Source organism: Helicoverpa armigera, chromosome 7 (genome assembly GCF_030705265.1).
Source record: "Helicoverpa armigera isolate CAAS_96S chromosome 7, ASM3070526v1, whole genome shotgun sequence".
NCBI classification, from domain to species: Eukaryota; Metazoa; Arthropoda; class Insecta; order Lepidoptera; family Noctuidae; genus Helicoverpa; species Helicoverpa armigera.
Window position 1 is genome coordinate 9,005,827 of NC_087126.1, and position 13,134 is coordinate 9,018,960.

Consider the following 13,134-nt stretch of genomic DNA (forward strand, 5'->3'; position numbering starts at 1 on the left):
TCAGTACTACCAGCATTGGTAACATTTGGTAGCTCAACACTGCAAATAAAAAAAGATTGCTGGTATCTATCAAAAAGTTTCTATGCAAAACAGTTCCCTCGCAACAGTAATATTTTAATTAATATTTAATTAAAATCGCTAAATAACAGATTTCAAATTAAACCTGTTTTATAATTCGGTTACTAATTCGATAGCTTCCAGTGGGATCGCACCTTAAATAGAAAGGGGTGTAATATTAAATTCGTTAGCTGGACTCGTTTTGTTCCCTGGGAAATTGCCTAAGTTTAGATTCTGTCCGTCTGTCCGTCTGTCCATCCTGTTTACTTAATTTAATATTCTAATCACAACATTAATGTTAGTCGTTGTTGGTTTTGGACAGGAGATAAAGAGATTGTTGTTTTTCGGTTACTGTTTGTGGCAGTTATTTTTCCCACAAAAAAGCAGATTAAGTTGTAAAAGCAAAGTACTTGAACTTTCCAATTTTTTCTTCATCATATTTTTAAAATATTTGTAGAATTCACTTCTAAGTTCACGATTTAAATCTTATTAAAGTACAAAATAAATACATTATGTATTACGTACATCCACGAAACCGAGATGCACGAAATCCGGGTTAGAATGATTTAAATATCTGTCAAAACCAAACGGATATCTCAGTATATCTTGTGCGCAATATGGCTGCACGTGACGTCACGAACCGCGTCCCCACCACAGGAGACAGATAGAGAACACTGGATGGATATATTGCAATTATTTACACGTCTAGAATAAAACCTATTTTACATTCTAGAGGCCTGTGAGATAAAATGTAGGTACTTCATTTTTATATGGAGCTGTAGAATTTAAAAATCTTTCCTTTGAATTCTTGATGAGAAAAGAGATAACTACATACTTTTTCACGGAATTACTAAAGCTACACATGATATGCACTTTTCATACGCATTAATGATGCCGGCACATCATTAAAAAGGCTTAAATCATCCACAGTGCGGTTCACATGTCATGACGCTACAAACCCGCAAGGATCGCAATAAATTGCTCGTTATCAGCCCTAATTGCAAGGGAAATGGAATGCGAATTCCAGATGAATTCGGGGCTCAGCAATTAGTCTTAAGACACACCGATTACTGACAATTTGCCGCTGACGAATTTCATTATACGTGGTGGAAAGTTAGACGCAGATGTTAGGCGAGCGAATTACTCATGAATCTTGAATCAGTTTGACTTAGATTTTCCTTCTCAATGTTTGAAACTTCAATGAGATTAAATCGCCATTAAGTAATTAAATATCTACTGTTGATATGATTAAGTAATTACATTCACGCCCAACGAGTTTTATTAATTAAACTGAGAAAACCACAATCACAATTGGCAATTTTATTGCAGAGCATTTAATAAACTAGGCATATCTACAAAGTCAAAAGTACCGTTTGAAACGACTAGTCGGTCTAAACGGTGCTCAGAAAGTAATTGCTCGGACTTCATGCGTCGAGACTAGCACAGACTTAAGCATTAAACGAGGCATAGTCGAGTGCCATTTACGTAAGTACTCTAATTAGTAGGCAGCTATATCGTAAGTTAAACTTTATTTTCTACGCGTCTTTGAGACATCTGTTTTAAGAAAAATCTGATTTTCTTTCAAGATGACGGCCGATTAATTTTAGAAGAAGCAATGTTGGAGAATATTGCTCCAATCCCTCTTTTGAATAAGAAGCGATCGAGTTGTACATTTTGATTAGTTGCCTTTTATCGGTTTTAATTTTCTGAATTTATGGCACCTGTTTTCAGGGTAGACTTTGGCAATTTTATGAGTGTAGCTTATGTCTGCAAATGTATATTTATGAATTCGATCATTTTTACGACGTACTTGGCTTGTTTGTTATGTATTTCAGAAGAATGGGTGTCAACAGTAATATTGATAATTAGGTACTTTCGTAGACTGTTGCGTTCTCAAATGCTAGCAGAAGAGTAGGATATCTCAGCAAAGAAAGGCACAAAGGAACATCAAAGGGGAACTAACCACACTTAAACACGAACATTCGAAGCTTGACACCTATAATACGAACAAAACTACAAACAAGCAATCAGGGCTCTCAGAAACTGTGCGCCCAGAATATCTTGCCAATTCGCTAGGGAGCTGTTTGCTAAGCAAAAAGCTATCTGTCAAAATCAGAACATTTCAATTTAGATCGCTAGTTCCACTTGCCAAAATATACAAGGGGTTTGCAGCTTTGTTACACAATTAGGGTTTTGATTATTACTTCAATCATACTTGTTTTCATGTTCTAAAAGCGTAGATACTACTTATATCAATTCGTTCCCACTCTTTTAAATGCCTACATACATATTGGGCTCCAAATTTTTACACATTGTTACATTCAACGTAATCAAAAAAAAACTTTTCTCTTCCGTCTTGACCTTCTTAATATTAATTGGGTAGGAAAAAAAAAAAATTGTGTTTTGACCTCTACGAAAAACATATTATACGATAAATATATCCTACATATAATTTTAATCACCCATTCCAAAGGCTCAAAACGTATATCGGTAAAATTTCCTTTCACAAACATTCAATATCTCGGCCTCCTTACAATGACATGCTTACCCGATAAATGATAGATGATAACCGACAAACAAACGAGCTATTGTTCGACCTTCATTGTAAAGCCTCCATTCTGCCGATAGGGCACGAAACCGATGGCAAAGAAAAGCTTCCATCAGATACATCTTTGAGAAAACGAGCGAAGAGCCGTTAGATTTTAAGTGCAGTTGCAAGCTTAAGGTGTTGGTTTGTTGATAGAAGGTGGTTCAGTGTGATTAATGTTTAAACCTTTCTCGGAAAATTTGTTTTTCTTTAAGGTTATAAAATATTCGACCTTGAATGAAAGCTGCATGAACCTTCAATGAAATGTAAAATTAAATATAGAATATTTGATTGGACCTAAAAAGAACGCTTTCAAAACCGTTACGTATTTTTGAATGGCTAACGGCTACAACCCAAAATGTGTTTTTAGAAACATGTAGGTACACATGATCTTCCTACAACCTACGTACCATAAAGAACATAAGGATGCCCATTTGATCACTCGCTTCCTGAAAGTTCCACCAACACAACTAACGTTTTGGAAGTCAAGCCAAACTTCCTCACTTTAATCATGGTGGGAACTATTAAACCCACCATAGACCCAGTATATTAGATCCATCACAATCTAACCGGCACATTTCCATTACATTTCCAGATTCGGAACTCGAGGAGCTGGGTGAACAACTGCCGCGGTACCGGCCGGACTCGATAGCGGCACTGCGGCGCGCCACACGCTTCACGGAGCTCAAGCGCCTGTACCGGGGCTTCAAGGCTGAATGCCCCACAGGAGTCGTCAAGGAGGAAACTTTCAAACTTATTTATTCGCAGTTCTTTCCGCAAGGAGGTAAGTATGTAATAGCAAACGTCAAGGTTAGAAACTCTTTCCGAATTCAAATATCGCTATCGCTCTCGAGATTTTCCGACGAAAAGGTAAGTCAAAGGAGGTAAGACTCAATCGTTGAAATATTTCCAAGAATTTTCTGCAAATCAAATCGAGAAGCTGAAATGTATTTCGCCGTTGTATATTAAAAAATCAATCACGAGTTTCGAGAAATTCTTTCAAATTATAAAGTGATTGGAGATTTTCTGAGAAAAGGTAAGTAAAAAGCAAAAATCGCTCTTTCAACGACAATACAAAATCGGGCTGAAGTGAAACCAAATCAATAGAAGTTCGAAGGTATTTCAAACAATGAGGCAAACAATGTTTTTGTTCCTACATGGTTTCTGTTTGTGTTAAAATACATAGTATTTGCAATTACATTAGGGAACTGGTTGGCAAAGCGAGAAACAACGTGACCAATAAAGTTTCATATCGAGAAATCTACAAAAGGGCTTCCGAGGGAACAGCCCTCCTCAAAGTTTTAGAGGCCACTTTCAAGTTTCTTGTATTTGAAATTGTTCGCGAGGTAAAGTCTTAATACTTGCCAATCGATAAGCATAAATTGTAAGTTCTTGCAGAAATATCGATTGTTCCCAGTATCTACCTACTTCCACGAGGTCGTTACAAAGTTTACATAAATTATTAGAATAATCAATTTAAAGAAACAAATGTAGGTACCTATTAGCTATTTTACTATAGTATTCTACTTATAGCTTTGAATCTTAAATTTTAAAATAACAAGACATCAAACTATAAAAAGATTTCAAGAAAGCTATTTATTATCAAGTTTGTTCAACAAGCCAAAGTTCGAACACCCTCCCAATAAAGATTTCCACAGTAAAAACAGCAAGGAAGCAAGACAAACACCGTCTTATATCTTTAGAAAGAAAAAAGGTAACCACGTACAATAAACAAAAGAAAAAGTGTTTCGTTTTATTTACCCTTATCCTTTCCTTACGGCAGCTCCCAATACTCTATCTATCTTTGGTTTGCTTGGGTACTAGAGATAGAATTTTGACATGAGCCCCATTCAAGAAACGTCAGATTCCTATCCACATATATAGATAGATAGAGTATTGGGATCGGCCGTTAGAAGACAGAAGACAACGAACTAGGAAGATGTACGGATCGTAGAACCATCGACGTACCTACGGGATGACGGGAGGTAAGTGTATTTGTACACGCTTTTATCTATGAAGGTCATGAAGAGAATAGGTTTTGTATTGGAAGTAGGGCTTTGCAATTCACCCGTTTCGATACTGTTTTAGGCTAGCGGGACAGGCTACATTTTTTTTATATTATGACATTTAAAATCTGGTTAGAATCATGACCATACTTTACACAAAAATACAGCCAGTATTACGTACCTCACAAACTCTTTACCACACCAAAAAACTACCCAAGCAGAAACGTCAAAGTTCACGTGAAGAATGCTAATAAAGTATACCGTCCGTACTAAAGGAATAAAATGGGGACATGAAAAACGCATCACATAATCATATAACCCCATCATGTTGAGTGGTCTGGATACTGCTTTACATTCGCGCAAATTGTCCACGCGGCCGTAAGTTCACCCAACTTAGGTACGCTGATGTACGAAAATAGATTTTGGGATAACAGACGTAAAGTTCATATTGCAATGGTTGTTTAGGCCTACACAAAAGGGGTGTAGTATGGCAGGATATTATTTTCGGACGCATGAAAATTGGTGAAAGGTTTTGTTTAAATATTTTTTGTGAACTATTCATAGTACCTATGTATGTATGCATTCATATTTTATTTGCAGTTATATGATTCAATACAACGTGATTCAAATAAAAATATGGGAAGCTATATTTCCTTTCACAACAATATTTCGAGCAATATTCTGTAATTGCACTCTCAACTGCACGAATGCTTCGCTACGGATAATGGGCTCGAAATAAATACCGATCCAAGCTCAGTTTTAAATAATAACGATACAGCAATATTGTTGAAAACTGAAAGCTCATACATTTGCTAAATGTTTCGACTATCGTTCATCATGAATTAAAAATAGACTTATGTACCTATTTAAAAAGAGTATCCATCCATAGAGTATTTTCTTAAAGAGTGTCCATAGAGTAATTACTAGTGTTCATGAGTATTCTCTTCCTAATGAGACCAACTTTTTGGAACTGTGCAACTAGTGCGACATTTCATAAGAGCTTGCAAAGGCCTATTTGAAACAAATATATTTTTGACGTTTGATACTTACGCAGAAGGTATTCATCATGTAATGACACTGAGTAATTCAAAATCTATAATTACAATGATCGAGTATGAGAAGGTTCAAGTTTTGGCAGTTGGCCCGAATAGGCATGAGATGAAACAGACAGATAAACTGCTAATCCATTCTCGCAATCTCCGATAAGAGACAATGCGACGTCTAACGGACCGTTAAGAAACAATTCTAACCAAAGTTAACTGATCGAGAGTTCGTAAACTGCCTTTGAGAATTTAAACTACACGATTCAAGATTGAAGTATGCTTTCCTCTCTTCTGCCAAATAAGTATGAACGGTCGATGCTCATATTCGTATTTCTTCAAAATTTTTAATTATGTATGTCTTGGCCGTATGTCGAAAACGCATGAGTGACCTATTACTATTTGTTGCGTTGTCCTGTTTAAATTGGCAGATATTTTCTCATCTTGTCACCAATCTCTATAAGAAAAATTCACGACGGTTCCAGTTATTTAAACGCTACAAGCCAACTGCCGTACAATCGCGTGCAAATTGTCTTTGAATAAAATCGAATAGTAATGAAGGAGGTTCAAGGGTCGTTAACAAAGCCACGGAAAAAGTCAATCGGCATACCACGTAAGCGTTTATTGGCTTACAAATGGAATGGCTAATTGCATTGCATACTTTTGCATTGCTAACCAAGACTGTAAGACAATTAGGTTGAAGATTTAAATCTTTAACGATCAAACTTAATTCTTAGATCGTTTTAGTATACTTAATTTCGTTTGTGTTTTGGCTAAACTTATCAAAACAGCAAGCAGTACCTACTTAGTAAAAACCCTATTAAAAACGCGTGCTACCTTGAAAGTCCTCTTTGAACCATGCCATGCATTGTAAGCCTCAAAACCGCGTGTATTTACTAAAAATAAAATTGGCAAATCATACAGTACATATCTCAATTTCAAGCACCAATACGTGCCCAGCAAATGCATATAATTACATCGTAATGTTAAAAGCAAAAGTGCCGTTGGAAGCAAGCAGCCGGATCGAGCAACGAGCAAACTGTGAGTGCTTTCAGTGCTGTTAACAAGTGCGCTCGCTGCACCCCAATGGCGGGGCGCGAGGAACAACAATCACCTTTTGTATGTGCAAGCAGAATGGGGAAACAATTTGCGTCATTCTACCTCTTTTTACTTACCTTTTTATGGAGCTTAATAATGTTTGTAGCGGGATTTAGTTTGGGGTGCGGGTTGCAGATGTTGAGCGTTTTAGCAAAATTGTATGGAGTTTCATTCTCATTACTGAAGTACTTATAGGAAAGGATTAAACCTAAATAATTGCAACTAAGTACACAAAACGTTAAACGTAATGTTTAACGAGAAGGCAAAAATACGAACATCTAAAACTAGAGGATATTTTTTGTACTAACAACATGAATAAGTAAGAATGATGTAGATAATGCCAGGTGTACTGATTTAAAGATTAATTTTCTACCCAAAAACCAAATCACATCTACCCAATTTTTTTCCTCCTAAATTCCTTTCTTCCTCCAATAACTATCGGAGAGAAGTAATAATCAAGATTTCAATCCGACCCCCATTTAATGGTCACGTCAAATTGTAATCGAAAGTAATCCTAAGAGCCCCCGCAGACCACAGACTTTTTATCGGCCGATAGTTTGGTCGGGCTCTTAATCAGTACGCAGATGTAAGCAAGTGCGCACACTATGACGATTTGGTATCGGCCGATAAAAAAGTTTGATGGGCTTCCCGATTCCATTCAAACTAAACTGTCGGCAAACTATCGGCCGACCGTATAATCAGTATTGGCTCTCTACCACACGCGCACACATGACGATTTTTTAGTCGGCCGACTAAGCCGATAGTTCAGTTCGCTCCGAGCTTTAACAGCGAATGGTCGATCGCGCGTGTTTTGTAGCTAAACTAGTTATGCTCATTCGATAAAAGGCGATTTTTTTTTTTCGGATAATCGAGTAATTTGGAATGCATAGTGTAAAATTTTCCATTTCATAATTTATCACTAAAGATAGGATGCACCCAATACTCTCGGGCTCTCTTTTTAATTTTCCTTCTCCGGTGTATGAGAGCAATAATAACATTTCTATGCAATGTTTTATTAATTTTCATTGTGAGGTGCGACCACTCTTTCACCAGTTGGTTAGAAAGTAGCAAATAGTCGGCAGACTGTTGGATAGTTTGCGCACTCATCACCGACTAAACTGTTTAGTTGGCTCGGTGTGCGTACTAGCAGGCCAACCCGACTAAACTATCGGCCGATAAAAAATCTGTGGTCTGCGGGGGCTCTTAGAGCCCCCGCAGACCACAGACTTTTTATCGGCCGATAGTTTGGTCGGGCTTTTAATCAGTACGCAGATGTAAGCAAGTGCGCATACTATGACGATTTGGTATCGGCCGATAAACAAGTTTGATGGGCTTCCCGATTCCATTCAAACTAAACTGTCGGCAAACTATCGGCCGACCGTATAATCAGTATTGGCTCCCTACCACACGCGCATACATAACGATTTTTTAGTCGGCCGACTAAGCCGATAGTTCAGTTCGCTCCGAGCTTTGACAGCGAATGGTCGGTCGCGCGTGTTTTGTAAAATGGCGTCGCCCAATTCTCAGTCACTTATTTCGGAATTTTCGATCGTAACTTTGATCTAGGAAGTCGAAAAAAGCCCTGCACTTTAATAATCGAGTAGTTTGGAATGCATTCTTAGTGTAAAATTTTCCATTTAATAATCTATCACTAAAGATATGATGCACCCAATACTCTCGGGCTTTTTTTTTAATTTTCCTTCTCTGGTGTATGAGAGCAATAATAACATTTCTATGCAATGTTTTACTAATTTTCATTGTGCGGTGCGACCACTCTTCACCAGTTGGTTAGAAACTAGCAAATAGTCGGCAGACTGTTGGGATAGTTTGCGCGCTCATCACCGACTAAACTGTTTAGTTGGCTCGGTGTGCGTACTAGCAGGCCAACCCGACTAAACTATCGGCCGATAAAAAGTCTGTGGTCTGCGGGGGCTCTTAAAGTGAACTTAAACATTTATCGGTCTGTCTGTCTACGTAAGCCATTACTTACTTTTTTGTACCTAATAGTATCCCCATAAATACTTTTATCAAGAAAATCCTTACATCCGCGCATTTTTAATCCTCGTCCATTAAAACCAAAATCAGCCTACTCACGTATTTACCGAATTATTTTATATAAAATGCGCTCATAAAAAATGACACCAAGTGTTTACCCAAACATTTTTATTTAAATGAAGCTACGTAGTGTACTAAAAAAACAGGGGCTTGCTGACAATTATTCCCAACTGGCTACGGGCTTTTATCAATGCGGACCTACACCCACAGATCTGCAATTTTGTGATATATGTATAGGTAGCGTTTCGTAAAACGTTTTGGAAAAAACGTACATAAAACACACGTGGTGACAATAAAAACTGGACTTCAGGCAGTAGGTAACGTTTACCACGTAACGTGCGTATAAAAGCTACAATATATATAATGGTTTTTTTTTAAGTCAACCGACTCAGTTTTAAATATCACAGCACGGCCTACGCGAAACAGATACTCAAAAATGATTTTTCTGGCTACGGGAAGACTTTCATTTGAGATATCATTACTGACACACAAACATCCATGAATAAAAGCTTGTAAAATCTGTTGATGTAAAAATAAGTAAGGCTACTTTCTTTTCTCCTATGTATCTGTCTTTATAAATATATAAAAAAATAGGATAAAATCCGTAAAAGTAGGTAGTTTTATTGAAATGTCTAATATTCGCGTAAGTGTCAGAAATCAAAAATAGGAAGTTATATATTTGCATGTAAATATTCTAAGTTATTACTAAATTCTCTGAAATTCGGAAAATAAATTAAAAGGAAGGAACATACGAAACATACATATTATGTGAAACGGAACGCTTGGTCGACTCCGTACAGCACTATAAATTTCCGTTTGACGTCATCTATCGATACTGTACAACACTAGCGACGGATGTAGCTCTGTGCAGTTGGCAATACTATCGAAGTCAATTGATTTTCTATTTATATCCAGGCTTCTAGAAAGTTCTATACTTAATTTTATTTCTATTATTTTATAAAGAAAGTAATAACACTATTTTTACAAACCATTCATTAAATAAATCTATCGATTTTATTACGTTACTTTCATTGACTGACGATGATTAAAATTAACAAAAGAGTTTATTTTGTATAAATTAGGTATTTTTTGTTTTTACTATTTCATGATCATAACAATTTACTTGTATTGGTAGCAAATTGGTAGTTAAATAATTTTTCTAACAAAAAAAAATCGTTCGTTAGTGCGCAGAAGCGCGCCATTTCGCCGTTACGACTGCGCATGTGTTGGCAAACCTGCGTTGCTTCCTCCAAGCCACGACCGGACGCCATTACCACGCCATCGGACTACGAATCTGTCAGTAGTGCGCTTTTCGTTTGATAATCTTTGGATTTTCTTCGGAGCTGTTTCTTTCGTGTTGATAGTATCTTAAAATATATAAATACCAAAATGTCTGACGAGAAAAAGGTTCGTATCTTACTATAATATCAGTGTAGTTACGGAAAGTAAAAAACAGTGCTTCACCGACATGGCGTTATTAGTAAAATGTGGTTACCTGGATTAAAAGTGTGAAGTGCTTTGCCGTTGTGTTTACGGGCTTTTTCTAAAACGTTGTTACATTTGTTTTTCAGGGAGAAAGCGAACATATCAACTTGAAAGTATTAGGCCAAGATAATGCTATCGTGCAGTTCAAAATCAAAAAACACACACCTCTCAGGAAATTAATGAATGCCTATTGCGATCGAGCGGTAAGTTCATCTTATTTACTATGCTTGTGCTAAATATCATTGTCACATAGGTAAAATCGAGTCGGTAAATGTGGTGTTAGTACTTATTGAACAATGAAGAGTCTAAGCGTCACCGCCGCTGTAGACCGCTATTTACTGCCGTTTAAAATAAGAATGCCTTAATTCCCAATGTAATTGATACACCAGAATAGGCTCAGTATCTATTTAGTCGGAAAACAAAAGAAGTTTAACAGCACCCGCTTATATCTTTTGAGAGTCATAATATGGAACTCTTGGATAATAGTTTATCATACATACCGTAACAAGGCATAGTCCTGAGTAATCACAATATACCATAAGCTTTCTAAAATACTCAAATGTTATTCCTGGCTTTGGTAAACATGATTTTGGGAAGATCATTGACCTTGCCTTAAGGGCAGGTTCTAACTTGCATATTTGGTTATGTGGGTTATATCAGCCTTTATGAATGAGACATCCAATACCACAAGCATTAGTCATAGATCAAATGGCATTTTATCTGAATTTTTGTGGCAAGAATATCTATCAAAAGTTTTTTGAAAGGTCAAAAGTCAGTTACGTCTCTATTGAACATATTAGTTGAAATTTTTACATAGCTTGTTGCATTTTTGTGTTGCCCGCAATCCTTTGTTTATATTAAATGTGTCAACAATTACATTGTAATCATATTTATCTGCTGATGCAATATTTTCATGAGCTAGTGTGAATGGTCCCTATTTGTCAGTCTTAATAAACCATCTTTGAAAAAATAGCACATGCTAAATCCCGAAACAACAAAGATTCAGGACAAACGTAATGTGTTCATCAATTGAAACGTTTTTAACTGAAGTTATCAACAATAAATGCATCTTGATAACAAAATCATGTACAAAGATGAGTAGATAATTAACCTTTGGACCTTTATAGTGAAATAAGAATTTCTCAACATTGTGCAACAACTTATTTGTTCTGAGAGATTATCTATGACTATATCTTTACAGGGTCTATCAATGCAAGTAGTTCGGTTCAGATTCGACGGACAGCCCATCAATGAGAACGACACGCCAACATCACTGGAGATGGAAGAAGGTGACACAATAGAGGTTTATCAGCAGCAGACGGGTGGCTCGCCTCTAGTGTAATCTTAACTTAAGGAACTGTCCATTTCCCATGGGAAGAACGCTATGGTGAACCCATCTCAACTTTAACATTAAGTTAACTTTAAACATTCAAGTATAAAATGTAAATTTTGAGATACACAATTGCATAGCCGAGCTTTGTAAACCCTAGCATTGTGTATCTTAAAACAGTAGTACTGTATACTCTATTTAATTAAGGAGAAAATTTGAGGTGAACCAAATGTTCTAGGTAACTTCAATAATTATTCCATTGTGATAATTTTTTTAGTTGACACTTTTTCAGATCAGCTCCTAATTTTTTAAGTGTGGCCAAAAAAATGACACTCGCAAGCTGTATGTGGTACATAAATACTTTATTGGACGCAGGTCCAAACCAGTTGTCAGTCTGTAACCACTGTAATATTAATAATTAATATCTGAAATAAATTAAATTTAAAGCCATCCAGTCTTTTCTTTAATCCATTTAGGTTACCCAATGTGTTTATCTTATTGTGTTACTTTAGGATCTTCTATGTATCTAAAATGTGTATACTTTTCATATTTTTCAATGTTCTATGTACAGTCAACTTCAGGTCAGTGGTAACAGTTTTATAGGAAAATCATACTTATTACTATTAAGGTGCATGACAGTTACCACTGATGTGCAGTACCATACCTACCACATAATTGGCAGTTGCACCATTCTGAATACAGACATGTAATAGGTAACTGAACATATTGTAAAGCAATTAATATCTACTTGATTCTTATCATAATAATAATTGGATTGTGAAAGTATTTGATTACATCATAATTATACATACAAGGGGTTTGATTCAAAACAGTACATCTGATATGGCAACTAGCCTTGTTGTCTCCCATGATGCCATAACTCCAATCTTCCTAAGCAGCAGTCTTCATAAAAAAGTAAGTAATTTCTATACCTTTGGCGCACGCCTGAACTCTCTCGACCAGGGACCAGGACCGACCAGTCATCCTGACTGGCATACTTTGAATAGGTAAGTTAAATCATGTCACTTTTTTTTCATTCGCTCTGGACGATCAGGATTCGCAGAATGTTTTATTCGAGATATCTACAGAAAAGAGTAAATCCTAATGCTACGTGGGTCTCAATGAAGCTAACTGTTGATTTATTCATCAAAACTGGAGGAATAAAACTTTGAAATAAATGGTAGTCAATTTTCCCAGATGTAAATAAGGGTTTGCTTTTCTTTTACAGCAAACACCGCTCAGTACGCGCACTTTGTATTCAACACATTGGACCAAGACAGAAGCGGCCTGCTAAGTTTTGAGGTAAATAGAAAATTACCTACTATCAATTCTCATAAAGTACTCGATATTAGATACATCGGCTCTTACTATCTTGTAATCACAGAATTACAGTGACTACCTGTCCGACCAGTCTAACCGGATGCAGCTGAGTACCGATGTTTTACAAGGAACCACTGCCTCTGACCTCCTCGACCC

At 36.6% G+C, this 13,134-nt stretch overlaps 2 protein-coding genes across 2 annotated transcripts in view; both read left to right on the forward strand.

Moving 5' to 3' along the window:
* The window catches only part of LOC110372671 (Kv channel-interacting protein 4), a 120,071-nt gene that overhangs the window by 102,596 nt on the left and 4,341 nt on the right, over positions 1-13,134 (forward strand). Inside the window, exons 5-6 of the mRNA XM_064035635.1 lie at positions 3,240-3,428; positions 12,887-12,960. Coding sequence (XP_063891705.1) covers positions 3,240-3,428; positions 12,887-12,960 — 263 coding nt within the window. The remainder of the gene's footprint in view (positions 1-3,239; positions 3,429-12,886; positions 12,961-13,134) is intronic.
* On the forward strand, positions 10,079-12,108 carry Sumo (Small ubiquitin like modifier). Its single transcript, XM_021328684.2, has 3 exons — positions 10,079-10,250; positions 10,415-10,531; positions 11,530-12,108. Exons 1-3 carry the CDS (start codon positions 10,233-10,235, stop codon positions 11,668-11,670), a joined length of 276 nt encoding a protein of 91 aa, XP_021184359.1. The 5' UTR covers positions 10,079-10,232; the 3' UTR covers positions 11,671-12,108.

Excerpts from the sequence above, each read along its gene's own strand:
- Sumo (XM_021328684.2), top strand. Across the intron at positions 10,532-11,529 it reads ATGCCTATTGCGATCGAGCG|GGTCTATCAATGCAAGTAGT; the intron begins GTAAGTTCATCT and ends ATATCTTTACAG.